At 41.1% G+C, this 20,874-nt stretch overlaps 2 protein-coding genes across 3 annotated transcripts in view; one reads left to right on the top strand and one right to left on the bottom strand.

The window, feature by feature from the left end:
* The window catches only part of PRXL2A (peroxiredoxin like 2A), a 137,957-nt gene that overhangs the window by 112,057 nt on the left and 5,026 nt on the right, over positions 1-20,874 (bottom strand). The window contains exons 2-3 of the mRNA XM_045293492.1: positions 20,404-20,558; positions 19,789-19,911 (exon numbers count right to left, since the gene is read on the bottom strand). Coding sequence (XP_045149427.1) covers positions 19,789-19,911; positions 20,404-20,550 — 270 coding nt within the window. The 5' untranslated portion in view covers positions 20,551-20,558. The remainder of the gene's footprint in view (positions 1-19,788; positions 19,912-20,403; positions 20,559-20,874) is intronic.
* DYDC1 (DPY30 domain containing 1) overlaps positions 1-20,874 on the top strand; it is a 58,113-nt gene that overhangs the window by 12,357 nt on the left and 24,882 nt on the right. The window lies entirely within an intron of this gene.

Genomic DNA, 20,874 nt, shown 5'->3' on the forward strand with positions numbered 1-20,874 from the left:
GATGAACGGGCTAATGGCCAAACCCCTAGGTGAATAAGTTATGGTTTAAGTTATGGTGTCCAAAGAGAAGTGTTAAGCAAGGAGCTCCAAGTCTGAAACAAAGAATTCTGAATGATGCAGCTTTGGGGGTAAATAGTTTCACAATTCCTGAACAAGTCACACACGGATTACTATATAACCCATCAATTTCACTCCTAGGCATATACTGAGGAAAACGGAAAATAAGTACTCAAAAAAAAAAAAGGTGCAGGAAAGCAGACACAGGTCACATATTACATGATTTCACAGGTGTGACGTATCCAAAATAAGAAACTCATAGAAATAAGGATGGGTGGCTGCCAGACTGTGGGATCTGGGGGAGGGGTGTGTGGGGGTAGGGGGTGGGGAGCGGAATGGATAAGAACTTAATGAATACATGGCACTCTGAGGGTAATGAAAACAGTTTTGAAATAGACAAAAATGGTGCTTCCACATTGTGAGTGAACTAAATAGCATTGAATGATATACTTGAAAACTGTTAACTTTATGTTCAGCGAATTTCACCTAAAATACATATGCTTATCATTCAGGCAGTCACCAGTATATAGGTGCTATTTGCTCAAATGTTATCTGGAAACACTGGCGCTGTTTCGAAATCCCTGTTATGACACAAGGGCACTCAGATCGCACAGTGTAGCTAAACACAAGGCCTGGATACAGGAGATGGATATTTTCACAGTGCGGACTGAAAAAAAAAAAAAAGGCCAAAACAAAGAGGAAAAGGTTCACTGGTTTTGAAAATTCCCTATTCTGAACTTATTTATCCTACCACAATGTTCACATGGTTACGGTCTTTTGTGGCTATCAGGGCAGGATCAGGGCTGGAGAGTCTGCAGAGACTTCTTTCCACAGCCCTTGGTACTGGTTTCGCTGGAAGTTGCCAGTTCAAAGGGAGAACTCTTCCAGCTGGCTGTTCTCTTGCCTTGTAACTTTGAAGGAAACATCACTTCGCTTCTGAAAATCAAATAGAAAGATAGAGAGTCCAAAGGTGTGCTAGGAGCAACTTCTGGGGTTTCAAAGTTCACTAAGTCGGTCCAGCTGATTCTTAAGACGGAGTCTGGTTAAGGCATTTCTGGAGTGAGTCTGGAGGTACCTGGCAGGCATTCCTGTGCCAGGGCCTTCTTCTCAAGTGGTCCAATGCTTTCCTGTGTGACTAAGTTTTTCTTCGTCGGCACGGCATCAGAAACGGGGACCTAGTAGATAGAACGAAATCCCCTCAGGTTACAGGTTATTAGAAAGAGCATTCAAATTTGTCCATTCAGTGAGGCCTAATTAAAATGCGAATTTTTCACTCTGTTCTGTCCCAATCAAAACTTATTGCCTCTGGAAAAATGGCGTTTGACATTTGTCCTGTTTACCCAGTGTTAACTTGGTACTTGGATTTAAAGAGCTAGTGACATTCTTCTGATCCACAATGCCAAAGAAATATACTTGTTTGTATCTGTTTGGGCCCCTCACAGCACTCTGTACTTGTGCTCAAGGGCAATTTTTTTTTTTTAATGGATGATGCTTCCCTTTTTCATCCCATATAGCAATTAGGTTACCCGATTCTATCACTTCTTCATCTGGCGCTACTGTTGGTAAGTCAAAATGAAGCTGTGCATCAGAATTACCTAAATTACTTTCCTGAGCTATGGATTCAATTGATCTAGGCGGACACCTGGGGATATGCACTTTGAAAATCAAATTTACAGTTTTATCCTAATTTAGCTGATCTTTATTCTTGAGCCTGGTGAACCATGAGTGAATTTGTTTATTATAATTTTTTTAATTTTTACTGTGCATTACAAGTGGTGTAGTGGTTACACATCACAAGGTCAGCTGTTAGAATCCACCAGCTGCTCTGTGGAAGAAGATGAATTTTTCTACTCCTGTAAAGATTTTCAGCCTTAGAAACTCACAGGGGCAGTTCTACCCTGTCCAATAGGGTCACGATGGGTCAGTATGGACTGCATGGCATGGAACTGCATTACTCCTCCTCCCGCTCAATAGTATATCATGGGACTTATTTCCAGACCAGTTACTACAGATCTATACCATTGCTTGCAGAGCCACATGGAATTCTGTATGTGCGCACATCTAAGGGTATAGGAATATGGCTCTATCTCTATGTATGTTGTTATTGTTGTAGGTGCTGTTGACTGGATACAACTCATAATATGACCCTATGCGCTGAATGAAACAGTTATGAACTATCGTCACAACTGGTGCTATGTGCACGCCCATTGTGGTAGACACTGTGCTAACCCATCTCCTTGAGGAGCTTCCTCTCTTTTATCGCTGATTCTCTATTTTACCAACCATGATGGGCTTCTCTAGTGACTGGGTCCTCTTGATAATATGTCCCAAATGAGAGAAAGTCTTGCTATCCTCACTTTTAAGGAGTACTCTTATTTTATTTTAAAAATTTTAATAAATACGTTTATTGGGGGCTCTTACAGATCTTATAACAATCCATACATCAATTGTATCAAGCACATTTGTACATATGTTGCCATTATCATTTTCAAAGCAGTTTCTTTCTGCTTAAGCCCTTGGTATCAGCTCCTCTTTTGCCCCCTCCCTCTCATCCTCGTGAACCCTTGATCATTTATAAATTATTTTTATTTCCATAGTTTACACTGTCGCTGTCTCCCTTCACTCACATTTCTGCTGTTCGTCCCCCTGGGGTGGGGGGAATTGTACATCAATCATTGTGATTGGCTCCCCCTTCTCCCCTCCCCTTACCCTTCCCCTCATGATGTTGCTACTCTCATGAATGGTCCTGAGGGGTTTATCTGTCCTGGCTTCTGGGTGTGGAGAGCTCTTATCTGTACCAGTGGACATGCTCTGGTCTAGCCAGATTTGTAAGATAGAACTGGGGTTATGATAGTGAGGGTGGGGGTTGGGGAGGAAGCATTAAAGAACTAGAGAAATTTGTGTGTTTCATGAGGGATATACTGCACCCTGAATGGCTTGTTCCTTCCTTGTGAGGGGATGTCCAATTGTCTACAGATGGGCTTTGGGTCTCCATTCCAACCCCCTATGTCCGCACCAAAATGGTTGTTTGTTTTGGGTCAACCTGATCCTGTTGACACCTTGTGATCACACAGGCTGGTGTGGTTCTTCCATGTGGGCTTTGTTGCTTCCTTGCTAGATGGCTGTTTAATTTCAAGTCTTTAAGACCCCAGACGCTGTAATAGTGGGGCACCATCAGTTTTCTTCACCACATTAGCTTATGCACCCATTTTGACTTAGGTGATTGTGTTGGGAAGGTGAGCATCACAGAAGCCCAGATAGTTAGAACAAAGTGTTCTTGCTTTGAGGGAGCACTCGAGTAGAGGCCTAATGTCTGTCTGCTACCTTAATACTTAACCTATAAACATATGTACATAGACCTATATCCCTATTGTTATATATTTATATATGTAAATGCCTATGTTTATGCCTCTATAGATGTCTTTTGCCTCCTAGCGCTTTGCTCTATTTCCTTTTACTTTCCTCCTGTCCCACTATCACGTTTGACCTTCATTCGGCTCTCTGCTCTCTCCCAGCTACATTGCACTTGATAGAGCCCCACCAGGCATTCTATGTCCTCCTTATCATCGACTTCAGATCTCTGTTGTTCCCTTGTCCCTGAGTTTGTTGGCTCCCTGCTCCCTTTCCCCCACCTCTTCCTCGACCCTGTCCCCCCAGAAACGTCGGTCCCATTTCCTCCTCAGGATTGGTCATCCTGCCTACCTTATATAGAGAGACATTAAAAAAAAAAAGAAAAACAAACCAAAAAATAGCTATGAATAGTTCTAGGTCTGTCTGCTGACCCTTATGAATACTTTCTGATTGGGTTTGATGCAGTGCCACGCCCTGCCCCCAAGTCCAAAGTCTATTTTCAGAATTCCTCCGGGACTTTGTTGCTGTGTTACACCCTGGTGTGTGTGGGGGTCAGACAAGGCACAATTCTCATACTGTGTCTCTGGTGCTGCCTCCCATAGCGCTGTGGGTCAATAAGGGAATTATTGGGTCAGGAGTACTCTTATTTCTAAGTATACTTCTTTCAAGATCAATTTGTTCATTCTGGCAGTCCATCACATACACAATGTTCTTTCCCAACGTTACAATTCAAGTGCATTAGTTTTTCCCAGTTTTCATTCATTGTCCAGCTTTTGAAGATACGAGGAGATGGATTCATGCTATGATATTAATGATCTACAGTGAACCCTCGTTTATCGCGGTTAATCAGTTCTAGACCCTACCGTGATAAATGAAATTCCGTGAAGTAGGATTCCTTATTTGTAAATCAAATATTTTCATAGTTAGAGCATAGAGGACATGAAAAAACACCCTTTAGTCACCATTACACTCATATTACCCAATTTATTAAATGAAAAAGGGAAAATACAGTAAAACATTTTGGACGTTACAATTATCATTTATTATTTATTATATTATTTATGGCATCTAGTTTACAGTATTACATATTTCACATACAGTATTATTATACATAGTTCTTACAAATACTGTAATCAATAGCCTATGAAATGTCTTAAGGGATGTACTCTATAGGTGGGTCGCCGTCTTTTTCCTCTGAAGGAGCGGGTGCTGTTACGCAAAAACCGCGATAGAGTGAAGCCACAGAAATCGAAGCGCGAAGTGGCGAGGGTTCACTGTATTTGCTTTTTGGTTCTTGCAGTGGATTTGTCCAATGAATTATATTACCTGTTATCTTCACTGCTACTTCTGTGGGTGTTGATTGTGGATCAAGGTAAAATGAAATCCTTGTTAACCGCAATATTTTCTCTGTTTATTATAAATTTAGAAGCCCTGGTAGCACAGTGGGTTACATATTGGGGCACTACGTTCAAGGTCAGCAGTTTGAAACCACCAGCCGCAGTGAGTTTGGTGCTGTTGTGAGGATTTGTTTCCTTTATAGTCAGGTTCAATTCATAATCCAGGCTGTAGTCTTTGTTCTTCAGCAGCAAGCACTGCAAGTCGTTTTCTATAAACCCTGAACCTGTGAGAACCAGAAATCATGGGACTGCCTTGTTTTTCTAAGTCTTGAAAGTTTTTCACCTTACACAGGTGCAGTGTTACTACCTTTCTATTTCTCTCCAATAAGGATCTGATTTCACAAATGCCCAGAAAGCATTTAATTTATAGAACTGAACAAGAATTTAAACAATTCTTTATGATTCACATGCATATTCAAATTATGAAAAGATATGTGCATGTATTACTCAAGGATAAAAAATATGGGTAACAAGATATGGATAAAATTAACTTTTTAATAAAAACTCCTGATGTCAATTGCTCAGTTTTTTTGTTTCGGTTTGATGAGATTAGAACAAATTTCTAAGTCTATAACCTTATAAAAAAATTCTTGGTCTCCTTTAACATTTCCAAATTTCATCGAAGTTTTTTTACATGGCTGAAAACGTGCTTTTGACTTACAAGGCTCAGACTCGTTTAATCTTCACTGTCAATGTCTTTAGGTTGCAAGTTCACAATTTCTGGCAGGCTTTGACACCCACTTCTGTAGCAATTTCTTTGTCCCTGTCATTGTTCAGATGTGACACTGACTCCCTTTCCTGAGGCTTCACTATACGGGTCACTGATTGGGTCCTGAAGCTGCAGGCCATAGAGCTCGACAGTGTCCGTTTCATGTACCATCCTCACTGCCAAAGGACATCCATTAGCTGGCCCCAGAAATCTCTGATGCCCAACGAACGACCCAGAGCAAAAAATCATATCGATGTGAATGAGGGGACCCAAAGCCCACCCGTAGGCAATTGGACATCCCCTTCCAGAAGTGTCACAAAGAAGAAATGAGCCAATCAGGTTGCAGTGTAGCACTGATGAAACATACAACGTTCCTCTAGTTCTTTAATGCTCCCCACCCCCACCCCCACCCCACTATCATGACCCCAATTCTACCTTACAAATCCAGCTAGACCAGAGCATGCACACCAGCACAGATAAGAGCTGGAGTAAATACAGGGAATCCAGGACAAGATAAATCCCTCAGGATCAATAATGAGAGTAGTGATGCCAGGAGGGTAAGGGGAAGGTGGGGGGAGAAATGGGAAACCAATCACAACAGAAAAGTGGGTGAAGGGAGACATCAGTCAGTGTTAGGCATGGGAAAAAATTACAAATTATCAAGGGTTCAAGAGAGGTGGGGAGAGGGAAAATGAGCTTGATACCAAAGGCTCAAGTAGAAAGAAAATGTTTTGAAAATGATGGCAACATATATACAAATGTGCTTGATACAATGGATGGATGTATGGATTGTGATAAGAGCCCCCAATAAAATGATTTAAAGACAAACAAACCCTCTCCCCACAAATGGGCTGAAAAATAATGAAAAAAATTAATAAAAAAGAAATCTCTGATGCCATCTTGTACATTTCATGGCTGGCAATCACCTCTCCCACCCTCCACAATACTTTCAACTCCCCACCCCCCCAATAAAGCAGTGGAGTGAGCCTTAACAATATGATATAGATTATAAAGACTCAAATACAAATACCTCTTTGATAATTTTTGTGAGAGTTAAATTCAGGCATATGCAGTAGTTTTTAAGGTAGAATAAGGAAGTCGGAATCAGGAACTTAGCTTCTAATGACAGCTTTTCTATTCGGTGTCTACTCTGACCCCGTTAATTCAGAAACGAAACAATTAAAAGGTAGTTTCATGCTTTGCAGGTTATCTTGCAATTCCATAGTTTTTCACTAATAATTAGTACAACCAATGTCCGCAAAGGTCTTTTCAGAAATGAATAACTTGGTTTTCACTGTTGTAATTTGCTGCTTATGCTTTGTTGAGAAACTACTAAATTGTTAGGCATTTGGAGATCCTTAGATGAAAATTAAGAAAATCAAAGTCTTGGTCTGAGTCATTTACTTTGATGTGGATTCCAGAGTTACCTTTCATCCTTTGGGAGAAAAACATGTTTGCTATGTTCCTAACCACGAGGTTGTTTCATGGAATAACCAGTTCCTAATAAACTTTACACTACCAAGGGGTTTTAAAAGGGAGGCTTGGGATGAGGCCATTCATTTTTGAAGCAATAGCTTCCTATAGTTTAATATTTTGGATAATACCTTTATTCAGAAACTCCAGTGGTGTAGTGGGTTACTCATTGGGCTGCTAATCGCAAGGTCGGTGGTTCAAGCCTAAGCGTAGTTCACAGGAGAAAGACGAGGCTTTATGCGCTCATGAAGAAGCCCACATAGGGCAGTTTTACTATGTTCCTCAGGGTTGCTATGAGTAGGAATTGACTTGATGACAGTGAGTTTAACATTATTCAGATGGTAAAATCAATATGGATGGTGGAAAAATTAATTTAATATTGGACAGGTATATTGTCAATGAGCAAAAGAATGCTTTATATTTTTTTCAGGCTGTGGTTGATGTCAAATGGATCTCACCTGAAAGCAGAAAATATCAGGAAGATGTTTACTTGTGTTTTATTGACTATGTCAAGGGATTCAATGGTGTGGATGATAACAAACTATGGATAACCTTGAGCAGAATGAGAATACCAGAATCTAATGAAGTGTTCATGCAGACCTTGTACATGGACAAGAGGTAGTTGTGCAAATTCAGGAAAGGTGTGCCACAGGGCTGTAACAGTTTGCTGAGCAAATCATCAGAGAAGCTGGATTATATGAAGAGGAAGGTGGCATCAGGATTGGAGGAAAGCTTATTAACAACGTGTGATATTGCAGATATCTACAATTTAATCTGCAGATACACACAATAATGTTCACAGAAGCAGTGCTCAAGAGCTCAAAAGACGTGTTCCCTTAGGTAAATCTGTCACACAAGATCTCTCTAGAGCATTGAAGAGCAAGGATGTTATTTTGAAGACTAAGGTGTACCTGACCCAACCAGGATATGTTCAATTCCCTCATTTGCTTGTGAAAGTTGGACATTAAATAAGGAAAACCAATGAAGAATTGATGCATTTGAAGTGTGGTGCTGGTGAAGAATATTGAAAGCCCCATGGACAAACAACTCTGTCTTGGAAGAGTGCTCCTAAGAGGCTAGGATGATGTGGTATAAAAGTGTAGGGGTAGAATCCAACCTGTCAATCAGACCACAGCTTGATGCTGTTCCTTTGGAGGTGTGGCCTTCTTAAGAAGACCTTGGGAATCTCTCTTTCTACCCCCCCCCCTTGATCAGCGGTTCTCAACCTGTGGGCTGTGACCCCTTTGGGGGTCGAGTGACCCTTTCACAGGGATTGCCTAAGACCATCAGAAAACACATATTTCAGAACCAAGACACCGCTCCTCTATCCACCCACATGCAGATGTGCCCACATAAGCGTACCCGGTGTGAAGACTCTTACCCATGCTTCAAGACAAAATTTCATTTATTTGTAATTAGAAATAAATATTTCACGATATATAATTACATATTGTTTTTGTGATTAACCACTATGCTTTAATTATGTTCAATTTGTAACAATGAAAATATATCCTGCATATCAGATATTTACATTACGATTCATAATAGTAGCAAAATTACAGTTATGAAGTAGCAACGTACATAATTTTATGGTAGGGGGCCACCACAACATGAGGAACTGTATGAAAGGGTCTTGGCAATAGGAAGGTTGAGAACCACTGCCCTTGACCTTCTGTACGCTGGAGCTCTGTCACTGACCCTGAGGGCTGCTGTAGTCCTGCCATGCTTCCACTGACCTTGGATCCACATGACTCTGACCTTCCTGCATCCTGCATCAGTGCATGTGACTGCGGGAGCCTGAAGAAGGACTAATGGACTCGTTTTGGACTTAAGAAGTTGAGTTGGACTAGGCTGGGATGTTTTCTTCATATACAATTACTTCTTGATATAAAGCTATTTCTTATACATAGATGTCACTGAATTAGTTTCTCTAGTCAACCCGGCCTAACACATTATGGTACCAGTTGGGTGGGGTGCTAAAGAAACAAGTCATGAAGATGGAGACCTCTGCCTGATAGCAATTGGGTGGAATTGGGTTTTTCTTCTTTGGATAGCTGGAGGTCAGATATGGCCATATGGCTTACTCAGTTGGTTTCTGGAAAGGCATGGGAAGTATGAGTTTTGATTATTAGATGCCTTGTTATTCCTACCTGAAATGGAGTAAATGAATGTAGTGTATGTTAAATTGTGGCTCACGGGGTGAAAACACCTCTTGAATTTCTTGGAAGCAAAGTCATGCTGCTTTGTCACAATGCTGACAGAAGGCCTGACCCTGGCTTGCTCTTGACAGAGGCCTAAGGCGATATGGCATTGAAATGGGATAGATAAGCAAGCATTGAATTTGACGGTGTTAAGAATTGTGTTTAGGATCTGGCTGTGCTAGAATTACATTGATTTCTTCTATTTACAATAGTAGGTATATAATGTATGATCGAAATGTGTGAATTGATATGATGTATGCTAGAAATGATTATTGGGAAGTATGATTACAGAGTTTGTAAGCCCACTGCTTTCAGCCATTAAACTGAATCTGCTAAATGGGTATTAGGAATTGCCTACAAAGAAGGCTTAGAAAAGGCATACCCCACCACACCCAGTGCCTAAAGTGCTCAAGACCTTTGCACTGGAAAAGACTTGCCACTAGAGCTGTTGGCAGACAAAAAAAAAAAAATGCTACTCTGGCTTTGTGAATTTTGAGCCAGCTGTTTGCGGTTTGCAACTGATTTAAAGAAATCTGGAGGCATGAAGGAACTCCCCTCTAGGATGGAATGTTAAAGGTAGCTCACTAGGGGACCACCTGGATCCAGTTGTTGAGTGAAAGGGGGATAAGCAACAATGGAGAAATGGGTTGAGTCTGGCCACGGACACCCGTGGACCTTGTTCACAGGGACTAAAGGAGGGAAGAGATCGGGTTGGCTGGTCTAAAGTTTAAAGAGTTGTACAAAACCTGAGCCTATCGCATGAACTATAGCTCAAGGGGGCTAGGATTGAGAATTTTTGAAGGAGCCAGTGGTCTGAAGCAGTGGGGGGTTGTGTGGGGAACCCTGTGCCTTGCTGCAGTGGTGCCCACTGATTTAGCTTGGAATGACTAGAAGTGAGTTGACCAGAACTTGATCAGAGTAAGATTTTTGAGCCTGTGAATTGGTGCATATTGCCTGCTGACTGGATGGCTGGCCTGGCCTGACGTGACTTATGGATGCAAATGCATCGGGTTCCAACTGGAATGAAGATTCTTCACATCAAAGAACATATTCGTCTCCTGGGTTGATCAAAGTGGGCGGTGTAGAAATTGAAACCCCAAATGGGGGAGATAAAGGCAAGAAGTGGCTGGCTTACAAACGTTCATAGGTGGTGGAAGATATTGATAGGATTACAGGATTCATGTGTAGGTGTTCATACAACTGTAATTGTTAGGCATAGAAGATTTTTGTTTTACTCCCTTATAGATCATAGGGTTTAAATGGGGTTGGTGTGATTTTGGTTGTACATATTTTAGTTATACCCTGTTAGGCACAAACATGGCTTTATTATTGTCTTTGTTTTGAGATTATGTATGGTTAAAGAATTGTGTAAAGGTGTCTGTGGTACTTAGATAACTTACACCATCTTGAAGGTGTATAAAAAGTGTAGGGATGGAATCCAACCTGTCGATCAAGTCACAGCCGCATGTTGTCATCCTTGGGGGGTTGGCCTTCTTATAAGGAGGAGGGAAGCTCCCTCTTTCCCCCTTCACCATCCTGCTTGCTGGGGCTCTGTCACTGACCCTGACAACTGCTGGAGTGCTGCCATGTTTCCACTGACGTTGGAGCCAAACAACTCTGCCCCCAGTGGCCTGTGATCTTCTTGCATTCTGCATCACTGCATGTGGCTGCCCGAGTCTGAAGAAGGACTTATGGACCAGTATTAGACTTAGGGACCTGAGTTGGACTGGGCTGGGATGCTTTCTTCATATACAATTACTTCCTGTTATAAAGCTATCATGTAGACATATGATATATGTCACCAGATTTGTTTCTCTAGTCAACCTGTTCTAACACAGATGGTGCCACTTGGTCTTACATATTTTAGACATAGTTGCAGGAGAGACCAGTCCCTGCAGAAGGATATCATGCTTGATAAAGTAGCAGGGCAGAGAAAAAGTGGAAGGCCTTCAACGAGATTGATACAGTGACTGCGACAATGGGCTCACGCACAGGGATAATGGTGCAGCATAGTGCCGGGCTGAGCAGTGTTTCATTCTGTTGTGTATAAGGCCGCTATTGGCTGGAACTGACTCCATAGCACCAAACAAAAACATTGATGAGTTTTAAAACTATTGTAAATTGCTATCACCCAAGCCTTTTTATTTCATTTCCAATTCACTGAAAGCTTCTTAATTTTGATATTCTTGAAGCATGGTTTCTTGATCTTTCTAATTACCCAAATGTTCAATCCACAAACAAAGCCACAAGGATGGTAAACTGATTTCGATGTAGTTAGGACCATATTCCCTCAGGATCTCTTTTAATAAAAAACAAAAACTCTTCACAATGCTTTTGGTGAAAAATCCCTCAACAAATTCATTCTCATTTAACAATTTCTGTATCATTGTTCAGCAACTTTGGTTAGTTTTTACATTGTGTCAGCATGATCATGGTTTCGCTTCTGATTATTCCATTCCCATTACTCTCGCTTCCTTGTCCTCTCCGCCCCCAATCATTTCATCTTTGCTTTAGGACAGACGCTGACACTGGGTTTGAAAGCAGAGAATTCCAGAACGATGTTTGTTTTGTATTGACTAGGGACCAGAACAAACTTTTGAAGCCTTTTGAAAAATTATTCCAGATCACTTGATTGTACTCTTGTGGAACTTGCATATGGATCAAGAAGCAGCTGTATGAATGTAACAATTATAAAGATGTTGCAGTACTTCACGGTGTTTCGTTGTGCTGCACACAAGGTCACTATGAATTGGAACCAACTCACATAAGAACACTAAGCAAAAGTGAAAATTAAAAATTAGAGATGAGAAAAAGTGTAAAACTTTTCAAGACAAGGGGGAAAAAACTGCTTTGCTAGATTTTAATGAAAATAATGGCGTTTGTTTATATCACTTGCCTTCTTTCAAATTTATGAATGTTGTTCTTTGCTGAGAAAGATTTACAGGGAAAAGACAAGGAAGGGAAGAAAGAACACTAAGAGAATGGAGAGATACACGTAGAGAACAGTGCAGCATGCATTCACACACAGCAACATGCAAAGGAAGTGGGAGACCCGGGCTCCATCTCTGACTTCTTGGAACTGGTTTGGAATCTGCGTTTCCTCATATCCGGTTTGTAGCACCAATGATTTTCTGTTGCCATCTGTATCTTTCAGGTTACAGTTTTTAGAGAACACTTATTTGGCTGAAATAATCTTTTTAGTGGAAAGTATTTGAGATTTCCTTTCATGACAAGTTTCTGGTTTTACTGGGTTCTGGTTCATACAGATTTTACTGCATGTACCATAATTTTTCCAATTCCCTTTTTGTTAATATTTGGGTGATTTTAAAATGCTGGGTACTATAAACAATGCTGTGGTGAAATCTTTGTCTATATGCCCTTAGTGTACTCTTCCAATGATCACTGTAATATAATAAATTGGTTAATCACTTGTTAGTCTTTGTGTCCATGGCCTTATTTACTACATAAAAATATTTCTGCCTAATAATTATTTTTAAATGTTTTAAACTCTTGATAATATGCACAGAATGTACACAGAATACACACCAATCCAACCATTTAAACATGTACAATTCACTGACATTAATTACATTCTTCAAATTGTCCAACCATTTTTAGCCAGAGTTCTTCCCTCAATCACAAAATCTCACTGCCCTCCAAGTTTCTTATCTAATCTTTAAAATTTTCTGTTGTTAGTTTGATCCATTATCCCCAGATCTAGGGCTTCAAACCAGTTCATTCTCATTTGATCTCCCTGGTGAGCATTTGCCTTTCCAGACCTGACATACTGAACCCGAATCTACATCTTAACATCCCAGGTGATTCTGATATATAAAGACCGATAAGATGTAGATTTTACATTCTCATCTTTGTTCTGAGTAACTATTCACTGTTTGGTATCATATCGCTGAACTTTTTAAAAAAAATCATTTTATTGGGGCTCATACAATTCTTATCACAATCCATCCATCCATCCATTGTGTCAAGCACATATGTACATTTGTTGCCATCATCATTCTCAAAACATTTGCCTTCTACTTGAGCCCTTAACGTCAGCTGCTCATTCCCCCCCCCCACCGCCCCCATGAACCCTTCATAATTCATAAGTTATTATTATTTTGTCATATGTTACACTGTCCGACGTCTTCCCCTGCCCTCCACTCTGCTGTCCATCCCCCAGGGAGGAGGCCATAGGTAGATTCTTGTATTCCACCCCACATTCCCTCTACCCTCCAGGCATCGCCTCGGTGAACTTTTAAAGGAACACAATATTTAATGCTATTCATTATTATTATGTAGTTAATCTGTTATTTTGCTACAAGGTAAATTCAGTGGTTAGTTCACTTTAAGGTTTGAGGAGAATCTTAGTGTAATAGTCTATGGAAGTGCTCCAGTCTCAATCAGTTTGGTAGTTCCACATTTTCCCCATTCTATTACGGTCCAGTTTTGATTACTATAGTCAATAATGGTAGCAAGACATCGACTCATTCTTCCAATAAACAACAACACCATCACACACAATCTGGATTCCCCATAAAGTATCTTCACCATAGTCAGTGTGAAAATAATAATCAATGATGTGTAAAATATGAACATGTGAACCACCATCTAGAGAAAAATAATAGTAACAGACTCCTAAATAAAAAAGATGAAGAAATAATGGGATAAGGAATTTTTAAAAATTAAGGGAACGTATGGACATAATGAGTATAAAGATAGGGAAGATTAGCAGATAAAATGGAAATTATAAAGAGCCAGATGGAAATTACAGAACTCAAAAATACAATCTGAAAAGAAATAAAATACTGGTTAGAACATTGGATGTTGCAGAAAAGGTCAGTAAATTTGAAGATAGATCAATAGAAATTAACCAAACTGAAGCAAAGAGAGAAGAAATATTGAGAATAAATAAAACTGAGCTTTAGTGACTTCTAACCCGGTAGCAAGCTGCCTAATATCCATGTAACCGCAGTCCTTGGCTGAAAGAGAACTCCTCAGGCTTACTCTCTACTGTCCACCTCCATTCCATTTTTGCCTGGACATCCAATTAGAGAGTTCCATGAGGAACTGCAGAGAACGTGGTGCAGTACAAGAGTACATGATCTGTAAGCACCCTTCCTTCCGTCTTCAAAGTACTATAATCCATCTTTGCAGTAAACATCTGTATTGATTCTACACACATGTATTTGAAGTACAGTTGAAATGAGGGTCATCTTTGCCAGCTTTATCCTAGGCCTGACTAAATGTTACTTTCTCTAGGAAACCATTTTGTTCCTTTAATTGGCTATAATCTACCACTCATAGAAACGACTTCTATCCTTTTGACACACACACTAGACCAGTAGTCTTCAATCTGGGGTAATCAAACACTTTCTAAGGTATGTGCAAGCAAAAGTACTCCCTCTTCCCTGTCCAAACCCAAACCATTTGCCAGGAACTGGACTCCAACATATGGTGATGCCGTGTGTTTAAGAGTGAATGGTGCTCCAAGGGCTTTCTTTCTCCTTAAAAAGAATGTTGTACTGTGTTTTTCATACGTTTTACACAGCAGTTATGTGCCCATTCAAAAGGTCCTATGCATTTTGTTCTGGTCACAGAACATTCTTCTGGTTACATTCTTCACAGTGCATGACTATTCTCAGTATTTCCATTTACAGCGCTGTTCGCGTTCATCTAATTCCCTGCCCCCGTACATTCTCATCTCTGTCTTAAATTAATTTAGTCTCCTATAGATGATTTTTCAGAAAGGAACGCAGCGTTCATGGGTGATGTGATAGTCTTTATTTTGTGAGCCATTTTTTCACTTAGCTAACAGGTGACCTAAGCAGCCCATTTGGGTTAAAGTTTAAAGAGACTCTCAAGGTAATAGTCTCCGGGAGTTCTAAGACTGGTCCAGAACTCTGGGTTTTTTCTTCTTTTTAGGAATTTAAGGTCCACTTCCGTATTTTTCTCACATTGGATCACGGTAAAGTTATGTTGGCCCTGACCAGAATGGTTGGCATGGTCCAGGCAACATCTAGTTTTCCTGGTCTTAGGTAGAGGAAGCCAGATACAATAAGCCGTCTGCTATCTTGGCATCTTCTCTGGGTGTTCATCATGGACCCCAGTAAAAGGAAATCCTTGACAACTTTAATCTTTTCTGTGTTTGCTGGGATGCTGTTTCTTGGGCAATTAGGAGGACTTTTGTTTCCTTTACATTGAGGTGGAATGCATAATGAAGACTCGTTTTTGCTCCGCATCAGTGCTGGCGAAAAACAATGAAAATACGGTGGACTGTCAGAAGAACAAACAGCTGCCTTGGAGGAAGCAGCGCGTCTTAGCAGCGAGGATGGAGAGACGCTGTCTCACATACCGTGGATATGCGTGCTGTCAGAAGAGCAGTCCCTGGAGAGGACAGCATGCCGGGCAAAGTGAAGGGTCAGGGAGAGCTGGATCAACAGTGACTGCAACAGTGGGCTCAAACACAACACCAACAGTTGCTCAGGGTTCTTTGACGATGCATTATATGTCTAGGGGGCTGGTTTCCTGTCTCACTTTGGCTATTTGCATCTTCTCGGTTTGCTTGTCAGGCTAGCTACAGGTTTGTCAGTTTCAGTTCTGGATTGTTGATTCTCTCTACTGTTTTTCTGATTTATTTCACTGATTTCTGCTCGGATATTTATTATTTTTCTTCCAACAGCTTTAGGTTTTAGTTCACTCTTCTCTTTCTAGTTCCCCAAGTTGTAAAGTGAGACTATTTGAGATCTCCTTTGTGAATATGGGTGCTACATTCTCCTCTGAGTACTGCCTTTGCTGTAGTTCATGCATTTTGTTATTATTATTTTCATTTCCAAATGTCCCCAGGTATTTTAAATTCCACTCTTGATTTCTTCCTTGACCCAACAGTTATTTAAGAGTGCATTGTCTAATTTCCTTGAATTTGTGTATTTTCTTGGTTTTCTCTTGCTGCTTATTTCTAACATTATTCCTTCGTGGTCAGGGAAGATACATGTAATTGCAATCTTTTCACATTTATTGAGACTGACTTTACCACCGCTGATTTTGGGGAAGCAGATCAGCAAGTCCATATTCTGAGGTGTCTCTAGGGGGACTTAAAGACCACCCATCTTTTGGCTGCTAATACAAAGTATATTAATACCACGTGCACCACCCGGGCATTCTAAGGTATATGCCAGCAAAGCTACACCACACCCATTCACTGCGACGTATGCAATGCTGACTCATGTGACCGTATAGAACAGAATGGGCCAACCGCATCAGGTTGCTAAGGACAGCATCTTTATGGAAGCAGGTTGCTACATCTTTCTTCCATGAGGTGACTGGCGAGTTCTAGTCATGGACTTTCAGTTAGCACCTAGTGCTTAGAAACTGTGCCAGTAGGCTCCTCAAGCAAAGTTAGCTTTCATCTATTAAGACAAAACCTTGCCAAGCTCCTGCTATGTGGTGAAAAGCCCACTGTTAGCTAAACCAGCATGCCCGTTGAAATCTTAGGCAACTCATGCTGGGTTCCTTGGCTTCCCAGTTCTAGGAATGCCAACTCTAAAGATGACCAGTAGCAAGAAAATGGTTGCAATCCACCCCAACAGCCATCCAGAAATTAGAATCTCCTTTTATTTGATGTACCTTCATCTCTCTGCCCTTATGCCGTCCCTGTCTTTTACTTGGAGAATAACTTACCTTTGAATGTTGTGACTCTTCCTTGTCAGGTAAACAAATACCTGTTGTTGGTCCTACATCCTGTTTGGTTCTCTTTTCTTCTAACAAAACCAAGAAGACCAAACTCACTGCCATCAAGTCAATTTTGGTTCATAGCAACTGTATAGGCAGGGTAGAGCTGCCCCTGTGGGTCGCCAAAACTGTATTTATGGGAGTAGAAAGTCCCATCTTTTCCCCTTGGGGTGGTTGGTGGTTTTGAATTGCCGACCTCACGGTTAGCAGCCTGATTCATAATTACTGTGGCCCAAGGGCCCCTAATTTCCAACAAAGGAAATCAATTTCCTTAGTTTCAAGTTGGCATATAGAATTTTTCCTAAAATAGAGAACTTGCATCTGGTCCAAGCACCTTGGTAGTTCTTACTTAGGATCACTTTAGTCTTATACTTGGCAAGGAAATGACATGACTTTTACTTATCCAAATTTTACTAGGGAATATCACATGTCTGCGGAGAATCAACATATTGGTATGAGTAAAATTCTCTTCAGTAAAGGCATCACAATGCAAGGATGGTGCCTCATTGCAGAGTCTCGGCCTGTCTTACAGATATTTGTTACATGGTGTTACGGTTTTTGAGTGAGCAGCCAGGTTAATGACAACTTTTATTTCATGATTTTGTCTCTCTCATCCTACAACTAATGTTGAAAGGCTGAATCATCTCTGAGGCACAGTTCCCTTGGACTATGTCAAATAATGATATAAAACCTCTTTATCTTGATTTAATATATTTATAAAACATCCATTTTTTTATCTTTTAAAAAGCCAGAAATAGAAATCCTATAAGCACTGCTTATGCAAAACTTAGGCAGGTGAATACACTGTATTAGAGAGTCCAGGTCACAGGACACAGTGAAGAGTTACAATGATCTTAGGTATCAAGTCCAACATTGTAGTTGTCAATTCCCTATTCAGATAGCACTGCACTTTGTGGAATTCATAAACTGTCCCATAACATTGTTCAAGAGTTTGGGGTTAAAAAACAGTGGAAGAAAAAAGATATCTAATCCATAGTTGTTTCTAATTATTTCAAGCTAAAACTTTAGGTCCCCTATTACAGTATTGCCATGAGTCAAGAGGCAACTTGACAGTAACTGACTAGTTAACAACATTACAGCATTGTAGAGGAAATATGCACTGGTTGGTGCATAAATCAGTAATATACAATAAACCAACTGTATGTGAGGAGGTTTCAAAAATATTGTGTTAGTCTGGGTAGACTAGAGAAACAAATCCATAGAAACTCATATGTGTATAAGAGAGAGTTTTATATAAAGGGTAATTGTACAATAAGAAAGCATCCCCATCTAAGACCCAGAACAAAATCATTCCCAATATGAATGGGGGGGGGGGGCATGGAGTGTAGACTCAATGCCATCTGTAGACAATTGGACAGCCACCTACAGACGGGTCACAGGGAAAAGATGAGCCAGTCAGGGGGCAGTATAGCACCGGCGAAACACACAACTTTCCTTTAGTTCTTTGGTGCTTCCTTCCCCTCACTATCATGACCTCAATTCTACCTTACAAATCGGATTAGACCAGAACATGCACACTGCTACAGATAAGAACCCCGAACACAGGAAATGCAGGATAGATGAATTCCTCAGGGCCAACAATGAGAGTAGAGATATCAGGAGGACTAGGGGAGGGTGGGGGGAGAAAGGGAGAATCGATCACAGGATCAACCTACAACCTCCTCCCAGGGGGACAAACAATGGAAAAGTGGGTGAGGGGCGATGGAGGATGATGTAAGATATGAAAATAATAATCTATAACTTATCAAGGGTTTGTGAGGGAGGGTGGGCGGGGGAGGGGGGGGGAAGTGATGGGGAGCTGATATCAGGGGCTCAGGTGGGAAGAGAATGCTTTGAAAATGATGATGGCGGCCTATGTGCAAATGTGCTTGACACACTGGGTGAATGTATGGATTGTGATAAGAGCTGTAAGAGCCCCCAATAAAAGTATTTAAAAAAAGAAAGTATCCCAACCCAGTCCCGATTAAACCCGTAAGTCTGATATTAGCCCATATGTCCGACACCAATATATAAAGTTCCCTTCAAACTCATGAAACACATGCAATGACGCTAAATGCAGGAAGATCACAGGCCAGTGGATAGAACGTCTTTGGATCCAGTGGCGTTGCAAGCACCTCAGCACTGGCAGAGGTCTCCACGTGGCTTCTCCGCCTTCAGGGCTGCATCAGGGTAGTTCCATGTGGCTTCTCCTCAGAGATGTCGCACAGGGCGTCAGCCTTGCTAGTAGAGAGTCCCCAAGGGTAGAGCGAGAGAAGTGTCTCCACCTCCAAGGAGGAAACTCCAGAATTCCCAGAATTCTCAGGAGAAAGCCATGCCCACATAAAGGTCTCAATGGCTAGGATCTGACTGACAGGCTAGACGCCACCCCTTCAATCTTAATCCTCAAACTGACAAAGGATTATATAACTACCACAAAGGTCATGGAAAATTTCCAGATCTTTAATTCCATTGCCCCCAAACTTTTTGAATCCCCCTATTATATAGTTTGTAAGAAATAAAATATTATACTCTAATAATCATATTTGAGCTCTTAAAAGTATTAAATTTTTGAAAGGGCTTAAAGGTATTGTATGAATATACATTTTCCAGGTGAAGTATTAGCTTTCTTAAAAATCTAATTTTTAAAACCAGTAGCACCAGTGGTATTTCATAAAAGGAAAAATGGAATTGCCTTTTTAACGTTCTTTTTCACAGACTAGGCATAGTCAGTAAGACTGAGATATATATAACTATGTGAATATGGAAGAAACAGTAGGCTCTTGGGAGCCGAATGTGCACTGCACTGTGATGTGAATTTCTGGGTCTCCACTTCTGTGACACATGTACCCAGCGTTCATATCTCCCTTCTTACCTCATGACACTTGTCACATTTCTGTTGGATCTGATACTCTTCTTGCTTTAGCATTTCTGCCATCTCTGCTTCCTGAAGGTACTTCTCCCGTTCTTCCTTCAGATGGATCTTCTCTTGAGCTTTCTAAATGATGTGAGAGCACTGAGTCAGTTCAGCACCTAAAAAGAGCTCCTTGTCCTTGCTGGGAGATCCTCGGCCCTTTACACTTGCCCAGTTTGTTCCTGGAACTAGCTTTTGCTTGCTAGTGGCTCTAAACCCCACAACTATACCGCACCTTCTACAGCCCCCAGACTGCCTATGTGTCACCATATCAGGACCCAAATCAAGAAATTCCCCAGGAAATGAGGAGCTGATGCCAGGGGCTTACGTGGAGAGCAAATGTTTTGAGAAGGATGAGCATTAATGAATGTACAAATGTGCTTTATACAATTGATATATGTATGGATTGTGATAAGAGTTGTACGAGCCCCCAATAAAATGATTTTTAAAAAAGAGTTAAAAAAAAAAAAGGAAATTCTCCAGGTTAGTTCAAGAAGGACTCTTAAGGAAACGTGGAAGCGCCACCCCCTCACCCCGCCCCCGCCCCTTCAATGCAGACTTGAAACACAGACACACCTCTTCTCTCGCCTCCATGGTTTCCTTACAATGATAAAGCCAGTGAGCCAGGTACTCTGTTGGGTCACTGGGCCGAGCCTTCGCCACCTCTGCCAGTGCCTGGGCCAGGCAAGTCCCGAAACATCTCCTCAGGTATTCAGTCTCCATTCTGGGGGCTTGGGAAACAGTCAGGCAGAGTCCCATTACTTTACAAATCCATCTGATTTAAGACATGGGTACATTCTCACCAACTACAATTTATTTCAGCAAAAATATGAGTTCTTTACTGCCCCTCCCCCCCGAAGAATTTATTTGAGAGGATGGCACTGAAGCTGCAGTTAGGGGAGCGGGGCATGTCTGATCAGAGCAAGTGGGAGCACTTAGGGGAAGTAAGAGAGAGTGGAGCACATCCTGACCCACCAGGCCTGGAGGACGACATCCCCGCTCTGAACAGCCAATGGACAGAGTGGACAATATGGCTGATCCCACCAC

This window comes from Echinops telfairi, unplaced genomic scaffold (assembly GCF_000313985.2).
Source record: "Echinops telfairi isolate 266 unplaced genomic scaffold, ASM31398v2 ScPeMD7_2010;HRSCAF=2546, whole genome shotgun sequence".
NCBI lineage: Eukaryota > Metazoa > Chordata > Mammalia > Afrosoricida > Tenrecidae > Echinops > Echinops telfairi.